General features: G+C 54.9%; 1 protein-coding gene and 1 long non-coding RNA gene across 2 annotated transcripts in view; one reads left to right on the top strand and one right to left on the bottom strand.

Moving 5' to 3' along the window:
* Window positions 1–934: 934 nt before the first annotated feature.
* On the bottom strand, window positions 935–2,303 carry LOC148660384 (uncharacterized). Its single transcript, XR_015939384.1, has 2 exons — window positions 2,033–2,303; window positions 935–1,124 (listed from the first exon to the last, which is right to left on the bottom strand). It is a non-coding gene; the product is annotated as an uncharacterized LOC148660384 (long non-coding RNA).
* Window positions 2,304–5,438: 3,135 nt separating this feature from the next.
* The window catches only part of ap1g2 (adaptor related protein complex 1 subunit gamma 2), a 34,627-nt gene continuing 16,716 nt past the window's right edge, over window positions 5,439–23,349 (top strand). Inside the window, exons 1-10 of the mRNA XM_088634305.1 lie at window positions 5,439–5,612; window positions 6,110–6,254; window positions 7,279–7,481; window positions 11,226–11,350; window positions 11,667–11,808; window positions 13,097–13,193; window positions 15,635–15,711; window positions 17,785–17,880; window positions 18,745–18,825; window positions 19,223–19,321. Coding sequence (XP_088490431.1) covers window positions 7,281–7,481; window positions 11,226–11,350; window positions 11,667–11,808; window positions 13,097–13,193; window positions 15,635–15,711; window positions 17,785–17,880; window positions 18,745–18,825; window positions 19,223–19,321 — 918 coding nt within the window. The 5' untranslated portion in view covers window positions 5,439–5,612; window positions 6,110–6,254; window positions 7,279–7,280. The remainder of the gene's footprint in view (window positions 5,613–6,109; window positions 6,255–7,278; window positions 7,482–11,225; window positions 11,351–11,666; window positions 11,809–13,096; window positions 13,194–15,634; window positions 15,712–17,784; window positions 17,881–18,744; window positions 18,826–19,222; window positions 19,322–23,349) is intronic.

Raw genomic sequence — 23,349 nt, 5'->3', positions numbered from 1 at the left:
GACTGACACAAACAGACCCAGACTGACTGACTGACACAAACAGACCCAGACTGACCGACTGACACAAACAGACCCAGACTGACCGACTGACACAAACAGACCCAGACTGACTGACTGACTGACACAAACAGACCCAGACTGACTGACTGACTGACACAGACAGACCCAGACTGACTGACTGACACAAACAGACCCAGACTGACCCAGACTGACTGAGTGACACAAATGACTTTGTTTTCAAACTTCCTGACTGCCGATTAACCTCCTAGGTTCTCCCACAGTCCCTGTAAACTGTGGAATATGCAAACAGGGCGAGAGCCCCTCTGGCGGGCTGAGACCTGAGCTGGGGCCCAGCTGGTCACCTGGACCTGTCCTGGACAGAGCTGCTCCGCCGCGCTGGGCAACAGCGACTCCTGCTGGCCGGCGACCTGCACAGCACCCGTCCCACAGGGGGACACCCGAGCCCCCTCCCTCGGGAGCCCTGCCCCAGCGCGGCGCCTCTCCTGGAGGAATCGGCCGTGGGAGCAGCAGGCACCCCTCTCCTCTCTCCGGGGCTCGGAGAGCAGTAGCGCCCCCTGCCTGCGCCTCCTGTGACTCCCGTCTGTATCGCAGGACAAGAGCTCCCCTCTCCACAGCTCCGGGCCTCTTCTGAGAGTCCTAGCAGAGACAATCAGTCTTCACTCCCCAGCCTCCGCAGTCCTGCTCTGCTCCCCCTGACAGACCCTCCCGTCTCCTGTCCTGTGTGGTTATTATCTCCTCTCTCTCTCTCTCACTGGGTCTCCTGTCCTGTGTGGTTATTATCTCCTCTCTCTCTCTCTCTCACTGGGTCTCCTGTCCTGTGTGGTTATTATCTCCTCTCTCTCTCTCTCTCACTGGGTCTCCTGTCCTGTGTGGTTATTATCTCCTCTCTCTCTCTCTCACTGGGTCTCCTGTCCTGTTGTGTGTGTTTATTACTGAGTGCTTCTCTGTGATCTCCTCTCTCACTGTGTCTCCTGTCCTGTCCTGTGTGTTTCTTACTGAGGGCTTCTCTGTGATCTCCTCTCTCTCTCACTGTGTCTCCTGTCCTGCTGTGTGTGTGTATTACTGAGGGCTTCTCTGTGATCTCCTCTCTCTCACTGTGTCTCCTGTCCTGTTGTGTGTGTGTTTATTACTGAGTGCTTCTCTGTGATCTCCTCTCTCACTGTGTCTCCTGTCCTGTCCTGTGTGTTTCTTACTGAGGGCTTCTCTGTGATCTCCTCTCTCTCTCACTGTGTCTCCTGTCCTGCTGTGTGTGTGTATTACTGAGGGCTTCTCTGTGATCTCCTCTCTCTCAATTCAATTCAATTCAATTCAAGGTGCTTTATTAGCATGACCGATAGGTACAATCAGTGTTGCCAAAGCAAATAAAAATAATAAAATTAACATAGAACAAAACAAAAAATAGAAGTAAAATAAAATCTACAGACATGTTACAGACATTTACAACAAAGACATATTATAAAATATTGACATATACTGTAGGCGGCTGGAGCATTATTGGGAGACGGACTCACTGTTCCTCAGGCTGTGACAGGAGATCACATACTGGGCTGCCAGATCAACTGAGTTCCCTCCTCCCTCTCCCAGTAGGATTGGGACCTGTTGTGGTTTTGGCAGGTGTGGGAACTCTGGGATTAGATTTCTGAATTTCGGGAAGAATGTTTCTCTAATCCCAGAGTATCTGTCACAGTGCAGTAGGAAGTGCACCTCTGTGTCTATTTCTCCCTGCTGGCAGTGGGAGCACAGCCTGTCCTCTCTGGGCAGCCAGGTCTGCCTGTGTCGCCCAGTTTCTATGGCCAGGTTGTGGTCACTGAGCCTGTACTTCGTCAGGGTCTGTTTCTGTTTGTTATTTTTTATTTTGGTCAAATATTCAGCTAGTGTGTATTGTCTGTTTAAGGTTCTGTAGCATTCCAGTTTATGTTGTGTTTGTGTGTGTGTGTCCCAGTGTGTGAGATATTGCTGTTTGATCTGTGCTGTGATGTGGTTGAGTCTGGGTTGTGGTGCTCTCTCTCACTGTGTCTCCTGTCCTGCTGTGTGTGTGTATTACTGAGCGCTTCTCTGTGTCTCCTGTCCTGGAACAATATGGAGGTTCAGACAGGAGCTCTGTTTTACAAACTGAATATTGTTCCTTATTTTGTAACGAGATGTTTGGCTGGAACACGCAGGGTGACTTTGATGTGCACAGTTCGGTCACACGGTGTTGATGATGATGTGTAATTTGTTCAGAACGAGCCTCACGTGTGTCTCACGCTGGCGGATGTATGGGAGTAATAAAGCGGACCTGAAACGTGCAGCAGGTGAAGAGCCGAGTCTGTGTGCCGCGGCACGGTCCCCCCCTCACCCCCCCGCTGTGCTCTGACGGGTATCCGCGGCGGCGCTCGTGGGCCTCGCTGACGGAGGGGCTCCCCGGACGAGCTCGTCTTCCTTACCGCCATCCTCCCCCTCTGGAGCAAAGGTCAGCGGACCTCCTCTCGCCATGGCAACTGCAGCGGTGACATCAGGCCCCCGGAGGCGGTTGCCACGGCGACCGAGCGGCTGCCGGGGGGCGCGCACGCACGCACGCACTAGCCCACGCGGGCAGACGCGCGCGCGCACACAGTGGAGAAGCAGCACACGGGCTGTACTCATTCACCCCTGGAGAAAGATAGAGCGCCCCCTAGCGAGCTCCGGGTAATTACAGTTACAGGGGAGAAATTCCAGCTCGCAATTCTTGATAATAATGATAATGATCATGTTGCTTTCCTGTCCCTGTACAATCGCTTGCATGAGGAATGTGTCTTTTCTCAGACCCCAGCTTGCTCTCCAGGAGACACACAGACAGGGAGAGAAGCTGGGGGTCAGAGCGCAGGGTCGGCCATTTATACAGCACCCCTGGAGCAGCTGGGGTTCAGGGCCTCGCTCAGGGGCCCAGCGGAGTGAGGAATAGGATTCCTCTGCCGGCAGCGGGATTTGAACCGGCAACCTCCCAGCCACTGGTGCAGATCCAGAGCCACCGCTCCGCCCCAATAATAATTCTTCTTCTCATAAGATCAGATTTATTGTCCCCCGAGGGGAATTGTTGTGGACACACAGCGCTCCAGTACATTCAAATATCATGCACACACCTCCCCCAAAATCACAAGAAACATTGCACCTCACTCTATTGCACATGTACACTGTAACACATAACAGCATGTGACATTCATAACACATCACAAAACATACTGTCCTGCGCACAAGTGGGGTGGATAGCTCAGAACCTGTTTGTCCTTGACATCTGCCTTGACAGCTTTAATGGAGAGCGGAACAAAGGAGTGTTTGTATCTGTCTGACTCGCGTTCAGGAGCCCTACAACGTGAGCAAGCAGGAAGAAGGGGATACTCGGTTGAGTTGAGGATGTGGGAAGGAGCTGATATCATTTTTCCTGCCAGTGTGATTAGGGATCTTTCAAAGATTGTCCGCAGGGAGGGCTGCTGTCTCACCCCCATGACCTTCAGGCCTGTCTGGACGAGGCGGGTCATTTGCGATCTTAATTGAACTGATAAATTACCGACCACACGGTTCTACCACACCTGATTACAGCATGGCAGAAGAGTAGCCTTACTTCCTGTAGAGTCTTCCTCAGTCTTCGCAGGAAATATAAGCGCTGCTGAACTTTGGAGCAAACACTCTCAGCATGAGTAGACCAGCACAGGTTACGGTCTATGTGTACCCTAAGTACTTATTTAAGTGTTTACGTAGAACTGAGGTCCTGACTCTGTGGTCATTAAAAATCCCAGGGCGTTTCTCGAAAAGAGTAGGGGTGTGACCCCAGTGTCCTAGCCAAATTTCCCCCTGGTCTTTACCAGTCATGGCCTCCTAATAACCCCCCTCTCTGAGCTGGCTTCATCACTCTGCTCTCCTCCCCACTGAGAGCTGGAGTGTGTGAGCAGACTGGAGCATCATCCAGGTGGGGCTGCACACTGGGGGGGTGGAGGGGATCCCCATTACCTGTAAAGCTCTGAGTGGAGTGTCCAGAAAAGCGCTATAAGTGTAAGTAATTATTATTATTATTATTATTATTATTATTATTATTATTATTATTATTTATATGAGTCAACCTGAGTGATAAGTTCATTGTGGATTGCTACCTGTGAGTAATCACCAACTGCTCTGGGATCAAAAACTATTTCTTTTGTGTTTTTAACATTCAGAATTAGCCTATTGTGGTCACACCACTGCACAAACCTTTGGATTTCTGACACCTCTATGCATTAAGCCAGGCACAGCTGTATCAGCGGAGAACTTGAAAATGAAGGTGCTCTGACAACTGCTCGTACAATCGTTTGTATCAAGTGTGAACAGAACTGGTGAGCTCACACAGACCTGAGGGGCACCCGTGCTGATAGATCGCAACTCGCAAAGAGTTTTGTTGACTCCGACATCCTGTGCGCGATTTGTTTAAAATGACTGATACCATCTTATCATGTTATGGTTAACAGACCTTTGCTTCAGCTTGCTTATCAATAGATGGGGGCTGCAGCGTATTAAATGCAGAGCTGAAGTCCACAAACAGCAGCGTGCATAGGCATCGGGGTCCTCTAGGTGTTTAAGAACCAGACGCATGATGCTGTTTATATGCAAACTGGTACGGATCCAGTACAGGTTTCTCTTCTGAGCATAGCAGGGATACCATAATTCTCTCAAAAAAATACTACCACCTCTAATAATAATGATGATAATACAGTGTTGTTGCTGGGTGTCTTTATCTTTACCTGTAGGATTGGCAGCCCTCTGTAGAAACCAGACAGTGGGACTAACTCAGTCTGACTAGTCAGGATAATAACTTCCAGGCAGCTACACAGACCACAGCCCGCTGGAGCCTGGCCAGTACCTGGATGGGTGGCTCCTGGGAGAGGTGTGAGTGGGGCCAGCAGGGGGCGCTCACCCTTCGGTCTGTGGGGGTCCTAACGCCCCAGTACAGTGACGGGGACACTAGACTGTAAACAAGGCGCCGTCCTTCAGATGAGACGTGAAACGGAGGTCCTGCCTCTCTGTGGTCAGTCAAGACCCCAGGGTGTCTCTCAGAAAGAGTAGGGGTGTGACCCCAGTGTCCTGGACAGACTCCCCCTGGTCTTTACCAGTCATGGCCTCCTGATCACCCCCCTCTCTGAACTGGCCTCATCACTCTGCTCTCCTCCCCACTGAGAGCTGGAGTGTGAGAGCAGACTGGAGCATCATCCAGGTGGATTACACATTGCTGCTCATCTTGAGTACAGTGTTCAGAAAAACGGTATATAAGTTTAAGGAATTATTATTATCATCACTTTTTTAATTCAAGTACGATCATCAGATTTACTGTCCGCCGACTCAGCGGCGTCATTCCCGTCTGGTTGCCAAGGACACCGGGCCCGGAGGGGCCCTGCCCCTTTAAGAGGCGGTGCCCGGGTGACGTCACGCCCCGATGGCGGAAGTGGGCTCGGGTGGCGGGGGGTGGGTGTGTGTGTGTGCGGAACTGCTGTCCGAGCCGCCGGCAGACCTTCCCATACCCGAGCCGCACAGGGCCGGACCGGGGCGTAGGACGGCACTGTCAGCTGGGCTCCCGCAGCGCACCGGCAGCAGCAGCTGAGTCCAAGGTACAGCGACCTCTAGACCCAGCCTGTTCCGAGAGCCGGCGGCGCCCTGCCTGTGGTGCGGACAGGGTGGCTGGGCTCGCCCGCGCTGCCAGCTGCCGGGGTCCCGAAACGCGTGCGCGATCCCGTCCGGTCCGGGCCGGTCCGGTCCGGTCCGGAGATCGCTGAGATCGCTGGACGGTACCGTCGCAGCCGTCTGCTGGTCCGGCCGCTCATGAGAACCAGGGTGCCTGACCGCACACGGCCAGAGGCCACTGACTGGCCCTGACCAGCCCAGCAGAGCACAGCGCGCTACGTCACCACCACCACAATCATCATCATCATCATCATCAATAATAATAATAATACATCTTCCCGTCGTTACTTTCCGGGCAGAGACACTGTATTAATATCAGTTCGGCTCTCTGACCTGTAGAATATGCAGCAAAGTCACCTTTACTATTATTATAGTGATTGTGGGTACGGGCAGGAGAGGTAATAACGCTGTCGTTGGGAAACAGGGGGATCACTATCTGGCAGCGGCGCTCTCACGCTGCAGGTGAGCGGGCGCACTATTGGGCAGGAAGTGGCGGGTCCTCAGGTGGAGCGCGACTGCACCTGTCCACCGGAAGTGAGCCGCCTTTCGGGATACCGGAAATACCCTCGGTGAGTGGTTTTACAATATTCACCCTTTAGCCGCTGATTTAGCTACAGCAAGTTGCGCTCTAAGTGCCTTGTCCGTCTGGACCGGCCCTGCAGCTGCATCGGTTCGGATTGCGCTGGTCGGACCGGCGGTTCCGGAGCTGCGCCCGGCTGAGCAGAGTGTTTCTGACCCGGGCCGGCGCGGTTCGCTAACTTCCCCTCCGCCCGGTCACTCCGGCGGTTCGGGCTCCGGCTCGGGAGAAACCTGATTCTCACTCCGGAGATCAGCATGACTCCGGGGAGACTGGCACTGAAATCTGCATTAAATACTACTGGGTTTCAAAACAAATTGGGTGCTATTTTCTGGTAGTAATAATAATAATAATAATAATAATTTATGTATGAACCCCTCTCTCTCAGTGCAGTGTTAATGTACTGGAGTGTCCAGTCAGTGTGTCTGTATGAACCCCTCTCTCTCAGTGCAGTGTTAATGTACTGGAGTGTCCAGTCAGTCAGTGTGTCTGTATGAACCCCTCTCTCTCAGTGCAGTGTTAATGTACTGGAGTGTCCAGTCAGTCAGTGTGTCTGTATGAACCCCTCTCTCTCAGTGCAGTGTTAATGTACTGGAGTGTCCAGTCAGTCAGTGTGTCTGTATGAACCCCTCTCTCTCAGTGCAGTGTTAATGTACTGGAGTGTCCAGTCAGTGTGTCTGTATGAACCCCTCTCTCTCAGTGCAGTGTTAATGTACTGGAGTGTCCAGTCAGTCAGTGTGTCTGTATGAACCCCTCTCTCTCAGTGCAGTGTTAATGTACTGGAGTGTCCAGTCAGTCAGTGTGTCTGTATGAACCCCTCTCTCTCAGTGCAGTGTTAATGTACTGGAGTGTCCAGTCAGTCAGTGTGTCTGTATGAACCCCTCTCTCTCAGTGCAGTGTTAATGTACTGGAGTGTCCAGTCAGTCAGTGTGTCTGTATGAACCCCTCTCTCTCAGTGCAGTGTTAATGTACTGGAGTGTCCAGTCAGTGTATTAACCTGTCTCTCTCTCTCTCAGGGATGTCTCCCTCTGTAAAGTTGCACGAGTTGATCCGGGTGATCCGGGCAGCACGGACGCAAGGGGAGGAGCGGGGAGTGATCCAGCGGGAGTGCGCGGACATCCGCTCGCAGTTCCGCCTGCAGGACAATGGGGGGCGCTGCCGCAACGTGGCCAAGCTGCTGTACGTCCACATGCTGGGCTACCCAGCGCACTTCGGGCAGGTCAGAGCAGCACCATCGCCAGCTGGGGCTTCAGTACTGGGATCATGATTGCTGATCCTCCCCATCTCTCCCTCTTTCCATCTCTCTTTCATCACATGTTCCTCAGGCTGTGACAGGAGATCACATACTGTATTATTATTATTGAGAGACAGGCTCACTGTCTGTTCCTCAGGCTGGGACAGGAGATCACACACTGTATTATTATTATTGAGAGACAGGCTCACTGTCTGTTCCTCAGGCTGTGACAGGAGATCACACACTGTATTATTATTATTGAGAGACAGGCTCACTGTCTGTTCCTCAGGCTGTGACAGGAGACCACACACTGTATTATTATTATTGAGAGACAGGCTCACTGTTCCTCAGGCTGTGACAGGAGATCACACACTGTATTATTATTATTGAGAGACAGGCTCACTGTCTGTTCCTCAGGCTGTGACAGGAGATCACACACTATTATTATTATTGAGAGACAGGCTCACTGTCTGTTCCTCAGGCTGTGACAGGAGATCACACACTGTATTATTTTTATTGAGAGACAGGCTCACTGTCTGTTCCTCAGGCTGTGACATGAGATCACACACTGTATTATTATTATTGAGAGAAAGGCTCACTGTCTGTTCCTCAGGCTGTGACAGGAGATCACACACTGTATTATTATTATTGAGAGACAGGCTCACTGTTCCTCAGGCTGTGACAGGAGATCACACACTGTATTATTATTATTGAGAGACAGGCTCACTGTCTGTTCCTCAGGCTGTGACAGGAGATCACACACTGTATTATTATTATTGAGAGACAGGCTCACTGTTCCTCAGGCTGACAGGAGATCACACACTGTATTATTATTATTGAGAGACAGGCTCACTGTCTGTTCCTCAGGCTGTGACAGGAGATCACACACTGTATTATTATTATTATTATTATTATTATTATTATTGAGAGACAGGCTCACTGTCTGTTCCTCAGGCTGTGACAGGAGATCACACACTGTATTATTATTATTGAGAGACAGGCTCACTGTCTGTTCCTCAGGCTGGGACAGGAGATCACACACTGTATTATTATTATTGAGAGACAGGCTCACTGTCTGTTCCTCAGGCTGTGACAGGAGATCACACACTGTATTATTATTATTGAGAGACAGGCTCACTGTCTGTTCCTCAGGCTGGGACAGGAGATCACACACTGTATTATTATTATTGAGAGACAGCCTCACTGTCTGTTCCTCAGGCTGTGACAGGAGATCACACACTGTATTATTATTATTGAGAGAAAGGCTCACTGTCTGTTCCTCAGGCTGTGACAGGAGAGCACACACTGTATTATTATTATTGAGAGACAGGCTCACTGTCTGTTCCTCAGGCTGGGACAGGAGATCACACACTGTATTATTATTATCGAGACACAGGCTCACTGTTCCTCAGGCTGACAGGAGATCACACTGTATTATTATTATTGAGAGACAGGCTCACTGTCTGTTCCTCAGGCTATGACAGGAGATCACACGCTGTATTATTATTATTGAGACAGGCTCACTGTCTGTTCCTCAGGCTGTGACAGGAGATCACACACTGTATTATTATTATTATTATTATTATTATTATTATTATTATTGAGAGACAGGCTCACTGTCTGTTCCTCAGGCTGTGACAGGAGATCACACACTGTATTATTATTATTGAGAGACAGGCTCACTGTCTGTTCCTCAGGCTGGGACAGGAGATCACACACTGTATTATTATTATCGAGACACAGGCTCACTGTTCCTCAGGCTGACAGGAGATCACACTGTATTATTATTATTGAGAGACAGGCTCACTGTCTGTTCCTCAGGCTGTGACAGGAGATCACACACTGTATTATTATTATTGAGAGACAGCCTCACTGTCTGTTCCTCAGGCTGTGACAGGAGATCACACACTGTATTATTATTATTGAGAGAAAGGCTCACTGTCTGTTCCTCAGGCTGTGACAGGAGAGCACACACTGTATTATTATTATTGAGAGACAGGCTCACTGTCCGTTCTCAGGCTGGGACAGGAGATCACACACTGTATTATTATTATTGAGAGACAGGCTCACTGTCTGTTCCTCAGGCTGTGACAGGAGATCACACACTGTATTATTATTATTGAGAGAGGCTCACTGTCTGTTCCTCAGGCTGTGACAGGAGATCACACACTGTATTATTATTATTGAGAGACAGGCTCACTGTTCCTCAGGCTGTGACAGGAGATCACACACTGTATTATTATTATTGAGAGACAGGCCACTGTCTGTTCCTCAGGCTGTGACAGGAGATCACACACTGTATTATTATTATTGAGAGACAGGCTCACTGTCTGTTCCTCAGGCTGGGACAGGAGATCACACACTGTATTATTATTATTGAGAGACAGGCTCACTGTTCCTCAGGCTGTGACAGGAGATCACACACTGTATTATTATTATCGAGAGACAGGCTCACTGTTCCTCAGGCTGTGACAGGAGACCACACACTGTATTATTATTATTGAGAGACAGGCTCACCGTCTGTTCCTCAGGCTGTGACAGGAGATCACACACTGTATTATTATTATTGAGAGACAGGCTCACTGTCTGTTCCTCAGGCTGGGACAGGAGATCACACACTGTATTATTATGGAGAGACAGGCTCACTGTCTGTTCCTCGGGCTGTGACAGGAGATCACACACTGTATTATTATTATTGAGAGACAGGCCACTGTCTGTTCCTCAGGCTGTGACAGGAGATCACACACCGTATTATTATTATTGAGAGACAGGCTCACTGTCTGTTCCTCAGGCTGTGACAGGAGATCACACACTGTATTATTATTATTGAGAGACAAGCTCACTGTCTGTTCCTCAGGCTGTGACAGGAGATCACACACTATTATATTATTGAGAGACAAGCTCACTGTCTGTTCCTCAGGCTGGGACAGGTGATCACACACTGTATTATTATTATTGAGAGACAGGCTCACTGTTCCTCAGGCTGTGACAGGAGATCACACACTGTATTATTATTATCGAGAGACAGGCTCACTGTTCCTCAGGCTGTGACAGGAGACCACACACTGTATTATTATTATTGAGAGACAGGCTCACCGTCTGTTCCTCAGGCTGTGACAGGAGATCACACACTGTATTATTATTATTGAGAGACAGGCTCACTGTCTGTTCCTCAGGCTGGGACAGGAGATCACACACTGTATTATTATTGAGAGACAGGCTCACTGTCTGTTCCTCGGGCTGTGACAGGAGATCACACACTGTATTATTATTATTGAGAGACAGGCCACTGTCTGTTCCTCAGGCTGTGACAGGAGATCACACACCGTATTATTATTATTGAGAGACAGGCTCACTGTCTGTTCCTCAGGCTGTGACAGGAGATCACACACTGTATTATTATTATTGAGAGACAGGCTCACTGTCTGTTCCTCGGGCTGTGACAGGAGATCACACACTGTATTATTATTATTGAGAGACAGGCTCACTGTCTGTTCCTCAGGCTGTGACAGGAGATCACACACTGTATTATTATTATTGAGAGACGGGCTCAGTCTCTGTTCCTCAGGCTGTGACAGGAGATCACACACTGTATTATTATTATCGAGAGACAGGCTCACTGTCTGTTCCTCAGGCTGTGACAGGAGATCACACACTGTATTATTATTATTGAGAGACAGGCTCACTGTATGTTCTTCATCTCCTCTCTGTCTCTCCTGTCTCTCTCAGATGGAGTGTGTGAAGCTCATCGCTTCTCCGCGCTTCAGTGAGAAGAGGGTGGGCTATTTGGGGGCCATGCTGCTGCTGGACGAGAGACAGGACGCCAGCTTGCTCATCACCAACTCTATCAAGAAGTGAGGAACTGACTCTCTGTGTGTGTCCCTACATGACTGTCTGTCTCTCTGCCCTCAGTGACCTGTCTCACCCCAGCCAGTACGTGCAGGGCCTGGCTCTGTGTGTGTGTGTCTCTGCCTGACTGTCTGTCTCTCTGCCCTCAGTGACCTGTCTCACCCCAGTCAGTACGTGCAGGGCCTGGCTCTGTGTGTGTGTGTCCCTGCCTGACTGTCTGTCTCTCTGCCCTCAGTGACCTGTCTCACCCCAGTCAGTACGTGCAGGGCCTGGCTCTGTGTGTGTGTGTCTCTGCCTGACTGTCTGTCTCTCTGCCCTCAGTGACCTGTCTCACCCCAGTCAGTACGTGCAGGGCCTGGCTCTGTGCACTCTGGGCTGTATGGGCTCGGGGGAGATGTGCCGGGATCTGGCCCCCGAGATCGACAGGCTGCTGCGCTCCTCCAGCTCCTACATCAAGAAGAAGGTATCTGTTCTCGCACCCCAGAGCTGTAGCCCTTCCCAAAGCTCCCGCTTAGAAGAGGTGATCCCCTTCTTCCCTCTCCTGGGAGAGTCAGCAGCCCCAGACTGTACCCCGACCTGCACAGCAGATCAGGGGGAGCAGAGAGAGACTGTACCCCAGACTGTACCCCAACCTGCACAGCAGATCAGGGGGAGCAGAGAGAAACTGTACCCCAGACTGTACCCCAACCTGCACAGCAGATCAGGGGGAGCAGAGAGAAACTGTACCCCAGACTGTACCCCAACCTGCACAGCAGATCAGGGGGAGCAGAGAGAGACTGTACCCCAGACTGTACCCCAACCTGCACAGCAGATCAGGGGGAGCAGAGAGAGGCTGTACCCCAGACTGTACCCCAACCTGCACAGATGAGGGGGAGAGAGAAACTGTACCCCAGACTGTACCCCAAACTGCACAGAACAGGGGAGGAGAGAGAAACTGTACCCCAGACTGTACCCCAACCTGCACAGCAGATCAGGGGGAGCAGAGAGAAACTGTACCCCAGACTGTACCCCAACCTGCACAGCAGATCAGGGGGAGCAGAGAGAAACTGTACCCCAGACTGTACCCCAACCTGCACAGCAGATCAGAGGGAGCAGAGAGAGGCTGTACCCCAGACTGTACCCCAACCTGCACAGCAGATCAGGGGGAGAGAGAAACTGTGTCCTGGGATCTGGACTGACCAGCAGTCAGGACACCCCTACTCTTACTGACAGTGTCCTGGGATCTGGACTGACCAGCAGTCAGGACACCCCTACTCTTACTGACAGTGTCCTGGGATCTGGACTGACCAGCAGTCAGGACACCCCTACTCTTACTGACAGTGTCCTGGGATCTGGACTGACCAGCAGTCAGGACACCCCTACTCTTACTGACAGTGTCCTGGGATCTGTACTGACCAGTCAGGACACCCCTACTCTTACTGACAGTGTCCTGGGATCTGTACTGACCAGCAGTCAGGACACCCCTACTCTTACTGACAGTGTCCTGGGATCTGTACTGACCAGCAGTCAGGACACCCCTACTCTTACGGACAGTGTCCTGGGATCTGGACTGACCAGTCAGGACACCCCTACTCTTACTGACAGTGTCCTGGGATCTGGACTGACCAGTCAGGACACCCCTACTCTTACTGACATTAAGATCTGTACTGAGACACAGGGGTCCCCCAGGATCAGGGCCAGGAGCCCCTTAGTTAAGCGGGAAGGAGTGGAAGCAGTGATGCGAAGGTGTAATGGCGGGTTGTGTCCACCAGGCGGCGCTGTGTGCAGTGCACATTGTGAGGAAGGTGCCTGAGCTGGGGGAGCTCTTCACCCCTTCTGCCCAGAGGCTGCTGAACGAGAAAAACCACGGTGAGCACAGCCCTCCGCTGACACTGTCAGTGCTGTCTCTCCGTCTGTGCTGTCTGTCTGTCCTGTCTGCCACACGGTCACATTGAGCTGTCTGTCTCTCTGTCTCAGTGTGTCTGAGTCTCACCTGCTGTCTGTCTGTCTGTCTGTCTGTCTGTCTGTCTGTCTGTCTCGACGTGTCTGTGTCTCTGCCTGCCTGTCTGTCTGTCTGTCCCTCAGTCTTGGTGTGTCTGTGTCTCTGTCTGTCTGTCTGTCTGTCCCTCAGACTCGGTGTGTCTGTGTCTCTGCCTGTCCGTCTGTCCCTCAGTCTCGGTGTGTCTGTGTCTGCCTGTCTGTCTGTCCCTCAGTCTCGGTGTGTCTGTGTCTCTGCCTGTCTGTCTGTCCCTCAGACTCGGTGTGTCTGTGTCTCTGCCTGTCTGTCTGTCCCTCAGTCTCGGTGTGTCTGTGTCTCTGCCTGTCTGTCTGTCCCTCAGACTCGGTGTGCCTGTCTCACCACCTGTCTGTCCCTCAGCCTCGGTGTGCCTGAGTCTCACCGCTTGCCTGTCTGTCTCTCAGTCATGGTGTGCCTGAGTCTCACCGCTTGCCTGTCTGTCTCTCAGTCATGGTGTGCCTGAGTCTCACCGCCTGCCTGTCTGTCCCTCAGTCATGGTGTGCCTGAGTCTCACCGCCTGCCTGTCTGTCCCTCAGTCTCGGTGTGTCTGTGTCTCGGTCAGTCTGTCCCTCAGTCTCGGTGTGCCTGAGTCTCACCACCTGTCTGTCCCTCAGTCTCGGTGTGTCTGAGTCTCACCACCTGTCTGTCCCTCAGTCTCGGTGTGTCTGTGTCTCGGTCAGTCTGTCCCTCAGTCTCGGTGTGCCTGAGTCTCACCACCTGTCTGTCCCTCAGTCTCGGTGTGTCTGTGTCTCGGTCAGTCTGTCCCTCAGTCTCGGTGTGCCTGAGTCTCACCACCTGTCTGTCCCTCAGTCTCGGTGTGTCTGTGTCTCACCACCTGTCTGTCCCTCAGTCTCGGTGTGTCTGTGTCTCTGTCAGTCTGTCCCTCAGTCTCGGTGTGTCTGTGTCTCTGTCAGTCTGTCCCTCAGTCTCGGTGTGCCTGTGTCTCTGTCAGTCTGTCCCTCAGTCTCGGTGTGTCTGTGTCTCTGTCAGTCTGTCCCTCAGTCTCGGTGTGTCTGTGTCTCGGTCAGTCTGTCCCTCAGTCTCGGTGTGCCTGAGTCTCACCACCTGTCTGTCCCTCAGTCTTGGTGTGTCTGTGTCTCGGTCAGTCTGTCTCTCAGTCTCAGTGTGTCTGAGTCTCACCACCTGTCTGTCCCTCAGTCTCGGTGTGTCTGTGTCTCGGTCAGTCTGTCCCTCAGTCTCGGTGTGTCTGTGTCTCTGTCAGTCTGTCCCTCAGTCTTGGTGTGTCTGTGTCTCTGTCAGTCTGTCCCTCAGTCTCGGTGTGCCTGAGTCTCCCCACCTGTCTGTCCCTCAGTCTCGGTGTGTCTGTGTCTCGGTCAGTCTGTCCCTCAGTCTCGGTGTGCCTGAGTCTCACCACCTGTCTGTCCCTCAGTCTCGGTGTGTCTGAGTCTCACCACCTGTCTGTCCCTCAGTCTCGGTGTGTCTGTGTCTCGGTCAGTCTGTCCCTCAGTCTCGGTGTGCCTGAGTCTCACCACCTGTCTGTCCCTCAGTCTCGGTGTGTCTGTGTCTCGGTCAGTCTGTCCCTCAGTCTCGGTGTGCCTGAGTCTCACCACCTGTCTGTCCCTCAGTCTCGGTGTGTCTGTGTCTCACCACCTGTCTGTCCCTCAGTCTCGGTGTGTCTGTGTCTCTGTCAGTCTGTCCCTCAGTCTCGGTGTGTCTGTGTCTCTGTCAGTCTGTCCCTCAGTCTCGGTGTGCCTGTGTCTCTGTCAGTCTGTCCCTCAGTCTCGGTGTGTCTGTGTCTCTGTCAGTCTGTCCCTCAGTCTCGGTGTGTCTGTGTCTCGGTCAGTCTGTCCCTCAGTCTCGGTGTGCCTGAGTCTCACCACCTGTCTGTCCCTCAGTCTTGGTGTGTCTGTGTCTCGGTCAGTCTGTCTCTCAGTCTCAGTGTGTCTGAGTCTCACCACCTGTCTGTCCCTCAGTCTCGGTGTGTCTGTGTCTCGGTCAGTCTGTCCCTCAGTCTCGGTGTGTCTGTGTCTCTGTCAGTCTGTCCCTCAGTCTCGGTGTGCCTGAGTCTCTGTCAGTCTGTCCCTCAGTCTCGGTGTGTCTGTGTCTCGGTCAGTCTGTCCCTCAGTCTCGGTGTGTCTGTGTCTCTGTCAGTCTGTCCCTCAGTCTCGGTGTGCCTGAGTCTCCCCACCTGTCTGTCCCTCAGTCTCGGTGTGCCTGAGTCTCTGTCAGTCTGTCCCTCAGTCTCGGTGTGCCTGAGTCTCCCCACCTGTCTGCCCCTCAGTCTCGGTGTGCCTGTGTCTCACCTCCTGCCTGCCTGTCTGTGTCTCTGCAGGGGTCCTGCACGGGTGTGTGGTTCTGATCACAGAGCTGTGTGAGAGGAGCCCGGACTCGCTGGCCCGTTTCCGCAAGGTAACTCCGGGGCCCGGCCTGTTGCTCCCGGTCCCAGGCTCAGTCTTCACCCCGCTCTGTACACTGGGGGGACCGGGGGACCAGGGGGGAGGGGGGGCAGGGGGGCAGGGTACCAGGGGACCTCAGCACCCATCTGGAACTTCTACTTCATCCCTCAGCTCTGGAAACAAGTCAGGGCTTCAGGAAGCGGCGGGATTATCTCCTGGGACCTGCGGACTAATAACTGCCAGCGAGCAGGGTGGGCCACACAGCCTCCTCTCATTTGTCTTGAGTGTCACCAGCTTGCCTGAGCAGCTTGTTCCACACCCCCACCACCCTCTGTGTAAAGAGGAGCCTCCTGTCCTGACTGGAGGGTCTCACCCAGCTGTGTCTGGAGAGGAGCCAGGGAATCGGCTTCAACAACAGGGCTGGGCAGCTTGTTCCCCACCCCCACCACCCTCTGTGTAAAGAGGAGCCTCCTGTCCTGACTGGAGGGTCTCACCCAGCTGTGTCTGGAGAGAAGCCAGGCTATTGGCTTCAACAACAGGGCTGGGCAGCTTGTTCCCCACCCCCACCACCCTCTGTGTAAAGAGGAGCCTCCTGTCCTGACTGGAGGAGCTCACCCAGCTGTGTCTGGAGAGAAGTCAGGGTATCGGCTTCAACAACATGGCTGGGCAGCTTGTTCCCCACCCCCACCACCCTCTGTGTATTGAAGAGCCTCCTGTCCTGACTGGAGGAGCTCACCCAGCTGTGTCTGGAGAGAAGTCAGGGTATCGGCTTCAACAACAGGGCTGGGCAGCTTGTTCCACACTCCTCACACTGGGCACATGACCTTCACCTCTCCGTCTGTCACTGCAGTCCTCTCACTCACCATACTCCCTGCTGTGTGTTACACTGCTACTGCACTGACACTGTACACACACGCTGCGCCGCAGTGACACACGCACAGACTGACGTGAGATCACACACTGGAAGAACAGTCATGCACCCTCTCTGACTGTAGTGTGCTGCGACTGTGTGTCCTCCGACTGTAGTGTGCTGAGACAGCTCTCCGACTGTAGTGTGCTGCGACTGTGCTTTGACTGTAGTGTGCTGAGACAGCTCTCCGACTGTAGTGTGGTGGGACAGTGTGCTCTCTGACTGTAGTGTGCCGAGACAGCTCTCTGACTGTAGTGTGCCGAGACAGCTCTCTGACTGTAGTGTGCTGCGACTGTGCTTTCTGACTGTAGTGTGCTGAGACAGCTCTCCGACTGTAGTGTGCTGCGACTGTGCTTTCTGACTGTAGTGTGCTGCGACTGTGCTTTCTGACTGTAGTGTGCTGCGACTGCGTGCTTTCTGACTGTAGTGTGCCAAGACAGCTCTCTGACTGTAGTGTGCCGAGACAGCTCTCTGACTGTAGTGTGCTGCGACTGTGCTCTCCGACTGTAGTGTGCTGAGACAGCTCTCCGACTGTAGTGTGCTGCGACTGTGTTTTCTGACTGTAGTGTGCTGAGACAGCTCTCCGACTGTAGTGTGCTGCGACTGTGCTTTCTGACTGTAGTGTGCTGAGACAGCTTTCTGACTGTAGTGTGCTGCGACTGTGCTTTCTGACTGTAGTGTGCCGAGACAGCTTTCTGACTGTAGTGTGCTGCGACTGTGCTTTCTGACTGTAGTGTGCTGAGACAGCTCTCCGACTGTAGTGTGCTGCGACTGTGCTTTGACTGTAGTGTGCTGAGACAGCTCTCTGACTGTAGTGTGCTGCAACTGCGTGCCCTCTGACTGTAGTGTGCTGCGACTGTGTGCTCTCTGACTGTAGTGTGGTGGGACTGTGTGCTCTCTGACTGTAGTGTGGTGGGACAGTGTGCTCTCTGACTGTAGTGTGCTGCGACTGTGCTTTGACTGTAGTGTGCTGAGACAGCTCTCTGACTGTAGTGAGCTGCCACTGTGCTCTCTGACTGTAGTGTGCTGAGACTGTGTGCTCTCTGACTGTAGTGTGGTGGGACTGTGTGCTCTCTGACTGTAGTGTGGTGGCACTTTGTGCTCTCTGACAGTAGTGGGCTGAGACTATTCTCTGTGATTGCTATATGGTGGGACTCATAGGCTCTCTCTGTTCAGTTAGTGCCTGATCTGGTCCAGATCCTGAAGAGCCTTATCCTGTCAGGATATTCCCCAGAGCACAACGTGGCTGGAATCAGTGACCCCTTTCTGCAGGTCTGAATCTGTCCAGTCAATCACTGTGTCTGTTTTAACCCCTCTCTCTCAGTGCAGTGTTAATGTACTGGAGTGTCCAGTCAGTGTGTCTGTATGAACCCCTCTCTCTCAGTGCAGTGTTAATGTACTGGAGTGTCCAGTCAGTCAGTGTGTCTGTATGAACCCCTCTCTCTCAGTGCAGTGTTAATGTACTGGAGTGTCCAGTCAGTCAGTGTGTCTGTATGAACCCCTCTCTCTCAGTGCAGTGTTCATGTACTGGAGTGTCCAGTCAGTCAGTGTGTCTGTATGAACCCCTCTCTCTCAGTGCAGTGTTAATGTACTGGAGTGTCCAGTCAGTGTGTCTGTATGAACCCCTCTCTCTCAGTGCAGTGTTAATGTACTGGAGTGTCCAGTCAGTGTGTCTGTATGAACCCCTCTCTCTCAGTGCAGTGTTAATGTACTGGAGTGTCCCGTCAGTCAGTGTGTCTGTATGAACCCCTCTCTCTCAGTGCAGTGTTAATGTACTGGAGTGTCCAGTCAGTCAGTGTGTCTGTATGAACCCCTCTCTCTCAGTGCAGTGTTAATGTACTGGAGTGTCCAGTCAGTCAGTGTGTCTGTATGAACCCCTCTCTCTCAGTGCAGTGTTAATGTACTGGAGTGTCCAGTCAGTGTGTCTGTATGAACCCCTCTCTCTCAGTGCAGTGTTAATGTACTTGAGTGTCCAGTCAGTGTGTCTGTATGAACCCCTCTCTCTCAGTGCAGTGTTAATGTACTGGAGTGTCCAGTCAGTGTGTCTGTATGAACCCCTCTCTCTCAGTGCAGTGTTAATGTACTGGAGTGTCCAGTCAGTCAGTGTGTCTGTATTAACCCCTCCCCCTCTCTCAGGTGCGTATTCTTCGGCTGTTGAGGATCCTCGGTCGTCATGATGATGTAGCCAGTGAGGCCATGAATGACATTCTTGCACAGGTACCCCTGGTTTCTCTTCAAGCAGTGCTTGGTTATTCCACTCATTCCAGTTGCTAAGAAGCAGTCTGGTTTCTCAAAGAGTCGTATATGAATTGCCAGGTGGAGACTGATTTTTAGGGTGTTATTTAGAGCATGTGTAGGGAAAATGAATCAGACAGTTTATTATTGTTTCTTATTGATATTAGTCAATCAATCAATTAATGCCTTGTTGGGCAGCTTGTTCCCCACCCCCACCACCCTCTGTGTAAAGAAGAGCCTCCGGTCCTGTTTGAAACCCCCCCTTGCTGATGTTGCACTGTTCCCAGAGAAGAACAGAGAACAGACAGTGTACGTGTGATGAGCTGGGCGGAGCAGAAGCTCTGCCAGGCGATTGATTAGTGTATTGATTGTTTTCCAGGTGGCCACGAACACGGACAGCAGTAAAACGGCCGGTAACGCCATCCTGTACGAGACGGTCGTCACGGTGATGGACATCAACTCCGAGAGCGGCCTGAGGGTCAGCAGGCCTGTCCATGTTCACTACTACTGACCCTCTCGTAGAGGGAACAGCGCCCCCTCTGGCCCACTGACGCCACTGCACCCCCACTGTCTGACCCTTTCACACTGACAGCACAGCGCCCCCTCTGGCCCACTGACGCCACTGCACCCCCACTGTCTGACCCTTTCACACTGACGGCACAGCGCCCCCTCTGGCCCACTGACGCCACTGCACCCCCGCTGTCTGACCCGTTCACACTGACGGCACAGCGCCCCCTCTGGCCCACTGACGCCACTGCACCACCCCTGTCTGACCCGTTCACACTGACGGCACAGCGCCCCCTCTGGCCCACTGACGCCACTGCACCCCCGCTGTCTGACCCGTTCACACTGACGGCACAGCGCCCCCTCTGGCCCACTGACGCCACTGCACCCCCACTGTCTGACCTGTTCACACTGACGCCACTGCACCCCCGCTGTCTGACCCGTTCACACTGACAGCACAGCGCCCCCTCTGGACCACTGACGCCACTGCACCCCCCGCTGTCTGACCCGTTCACACTGACGGCACAGCGCCCCCTCTGGCCCACTGACGCCACTGCACCACCCCGTCTGACCCGTTCACACTGACAGCACAGCGCCCCCTCTGGCCCACTGACGCCACTGCACCCCCACTGTCTGACCTGTTCACACTGACGCCACTGCACCCCCGCTGTCTGACCCGTTCACACTGACAGCACAGCGCCCCCTCTGGACCACTGACGCCACTGCACACCCCTGTCTGACCCGTTCACACTGACAGCACAGCGCCCCCTCTGGACCACTGACGCCACTGCACCCCCACTGTCTGACCTGTTCACACTGACGCCACTGCACCCCCGCTGTCTGACCCGTTCACACTGACAGCACAGCGCCCCCTCTGGCCCACTGACGCCACTGCACCCCCGCTGTCTGACCCGTTCACACTGACGGCACAGCGCCCCCTCTGGCCCACTGACGCCACTGCACCCCCGCTGTCTGACCCGTTCACACTGACGGCACAGCGCCCCCTCTGGACCACTGACGCCACTGCACCACCCCGTCTGACCCGTTCACACTGACAGCACAGCGCCCCCTCTGGACCACTGACGCCACTGCACCCCCGCTGTCTGACCCGTTCACACTGACGGCACAGCGCCCCCTCTGGCCCACTGACGCCACTGCACCCCCGCTGTCTGACCCGTTCACACTGACGGCACAGCGCCCCCTCTGGCCCACTGACGCCACTGCACCCCCGCTGTCTGACCCGTTCACACTGACGGCACAGCGCCCCCTCTGGACCACTGACGCCACTGCACCACCCCGTCTGACCCGTTCACACTGACAGCACAGCGCCCCCTCTGGACCACTGACGCCACTGCACCCCCGCTGTCTGACCCGTTCACACTGACGGCACAGCGCCCCCTCTGGCCCACTGACGCCACTGCACCCCCGCTGTCTGACCCGTTCACACTGACGGCACAGCGCCCCCTCTGGCCCACTGACGCCACTGCACCCCCGCTGTCTGACCCGTTCACACTGACAGCACAGCGCCCCCTCTGGCCCACTGACGCCACTGCACCCCCACTGTCTGACCCGTTCACACTGACGGCACAGCGCCCCCTCTGGACCACTGACGCCACTGCACCCCCCGCTGTCTGACCCGTTCACACTGACGGCACAGCGCCCCCTCTGGACCACTGACGCCACTGCACCCCCACTGTCTGACCCGTTCACACTGACGGCACAGCGCCCCCTCTGGACCACTGACGCCACTGCACCCCCCGCTGTCTGACCCGTTCACACTGACGGCACAGCGCCCCCTCTGGCCCACTGACGCCACTGCACCCCCACTGTCTGACCTGTTCACACTGACGCCACTGCACCCCCGCTGTCTGACCCGTTCACACTGACAGCACAGCGCCCCCTCTGGACCACTGACGCCACTGCACCCCCGCTGTCTGACCCGTTCACACTGACGGCACAGCGCCCCCTCTGGCCCACTGACGCCACTGCACCCCCGCTGTCTGACCCGTTCACACTGACGGCACAGCGCCCCCTCTGGCCCACTGACGCCACTGCACCCCCGCTGTCTGACCCGTTCACACTGACGGCACAGCTCCCCCTCTGGCCCACTGACGCCACTGCACCCCCCGCTGTCTGACCCGTTCACACTGACGGCACAGCGCCCCCTCTGGCCCACTGACGCCACTGCACCCCCACTGTCTGACCCGTTCACACTGACGGCACAGCGCCCCCTCTGGCCCACTGACGCCACTGCACCCCCCGCTGTCTGACCCGTTCACACTGACGGCACAGCGCCCCCTCTGGCCCACTGACGCCACTGCACCCGCACTGTCTGACCTGTTCACACTGACGCCACTGCACCCCCGCTGTCTGACCCGTTCACACTGACAGCACAGCGCCCCCTCTGGACCACTGACGCCACTGCACCCCCCGCTGTCTGACCCGTTCACACTGACGGCACAGCGCCCCCTCTGGACCACTGACGCCACTGCACCCCCCGCTGTCTGACCCGTTCACACTGACGGCACAGCGCCCCCTCTGGCCCACTGACGCCACTGCACCCCCGCTGTCTGACCCGTTCACACTGACGGCACAGCGCCCCCCTGCTGTCTGACCCGTTCACACTGACGGCACAGCGCCCCCTCTGGACCACTGACGCCACTGCACCCCCGCTGTCTGACCCGTTCACACTGACGGCACAGCGCCCCCTCTGGCCCACTGACGCCACTGCACCCCCACTGTCTGACCTGTTCACACTGACGGCACAGCGCCCCCTCTGGCCCACTGACGCCACTCCACCCCCGCTGTCTGACCCGTTCACACTGACGGCACAGCGCCCCCTCTGGCCCACTGACGCCACTGCACCCCCCGCTGTCTGACCCGTTCACACTGACGCCACTGCACCCCCGCTGTCTGACCCGTTCACACTGACGGCACAGCGCCCCCTCTGGACCACTGACGCCACTGCACCCCCCGCTGTCTGACCCGTTCACACTGACGGCACAGCGCCCCCTCTGGCCCACTGACGCCACTGCACCCCCACTGTCTGACCCGTTCACACTGACGGCACAGCGCCCCCTCTGGCCCACTGACGCCACTGCACCCCCCGCTGTCTGACCCGTTCACACTGACGGCACAGCGCCCCCTCTGGCCCACTGACGCCACTGCACCCGCACTGTCTGACCTGTTCACACTGACGCCACTGCACCCCCGCTGTCTGACCCGTTCACACTGACAGCACAGCGCCCCCTCTGGACCACTGACGCCACTGCACCCCCCGCTGTCTGACCCGTTCACACTGACGGCACAGCGCCCCCTCTGGACCACTGACGCCACTGCACCCCCCGCTGTCTGACCCGTTCACACTGACGGCACAGCGCCCCCTCTGGCCCACTGACGCCACTGCACCCCCGCTGTCTGACCCGTTCACACTGACGGCACAGCGCCCCCCTGCTGTCTGACCCGTTCACACTGACGGCACAGCGCCCCCTCTGGACCACTGACGCCACTGCACCCCCGCTGTCTGACCCGTTCACACTGACGGCACAGCGCCCCCTCTGGCCCACTGACGCCACTGCACCCCCGCTGTCTGACCCGTTCACACTGACGGCACAGCGCCCCCTCTGGCCCACTGACGCCACTCCACCCCCCGCTGTCTGACCTGTTCACACTGACAGCACAGCGCCCCCTCTGGACCACTGACGCCACTGCACCCCCACTGTCTGACCCGTTCACACTGACGGCACAGCGCCCCCTCTGGCCCACTGACGCCACTGCACCCCCCGCTGTCTGACCCGTTCACACTGACGGCACAGCGCCCCCTCTGGCCCACTGACGCCACTGCACCCCCGCTGTCTGACCCGTTCACACTGACGGCACAGCGCCCCCTCTGGCCCACTGACGCCACTCCACCCCCCGCTGTCTGACCTGTTCACACTGACAGCACAGCGCCCCCTCTGGACCACTGACGCCACTGCACCCCCACTGTCTGACCCGTTCACA

Source organism: Lepisosteus platostomus, chromosome 6, assembly GCF_059453375.1.
Source record: "Lepisosteus platostomus isolate fLepPlt1 chromosome 6, fLepPlt1.hap1, whole genome shotgun sequence".
In the NCBI taxonomy this organism is placed as follows: domain Eukaryota; kingdom Metazoa; phylum Chordata; class Actinopteri; order Semionotiformes; family Lepisosteidae; genus Lepisosteus; species Lepisosteus platostomus.
This window is presented reverse-complemented; position numbering and strand designations above follow the sequence as displayed.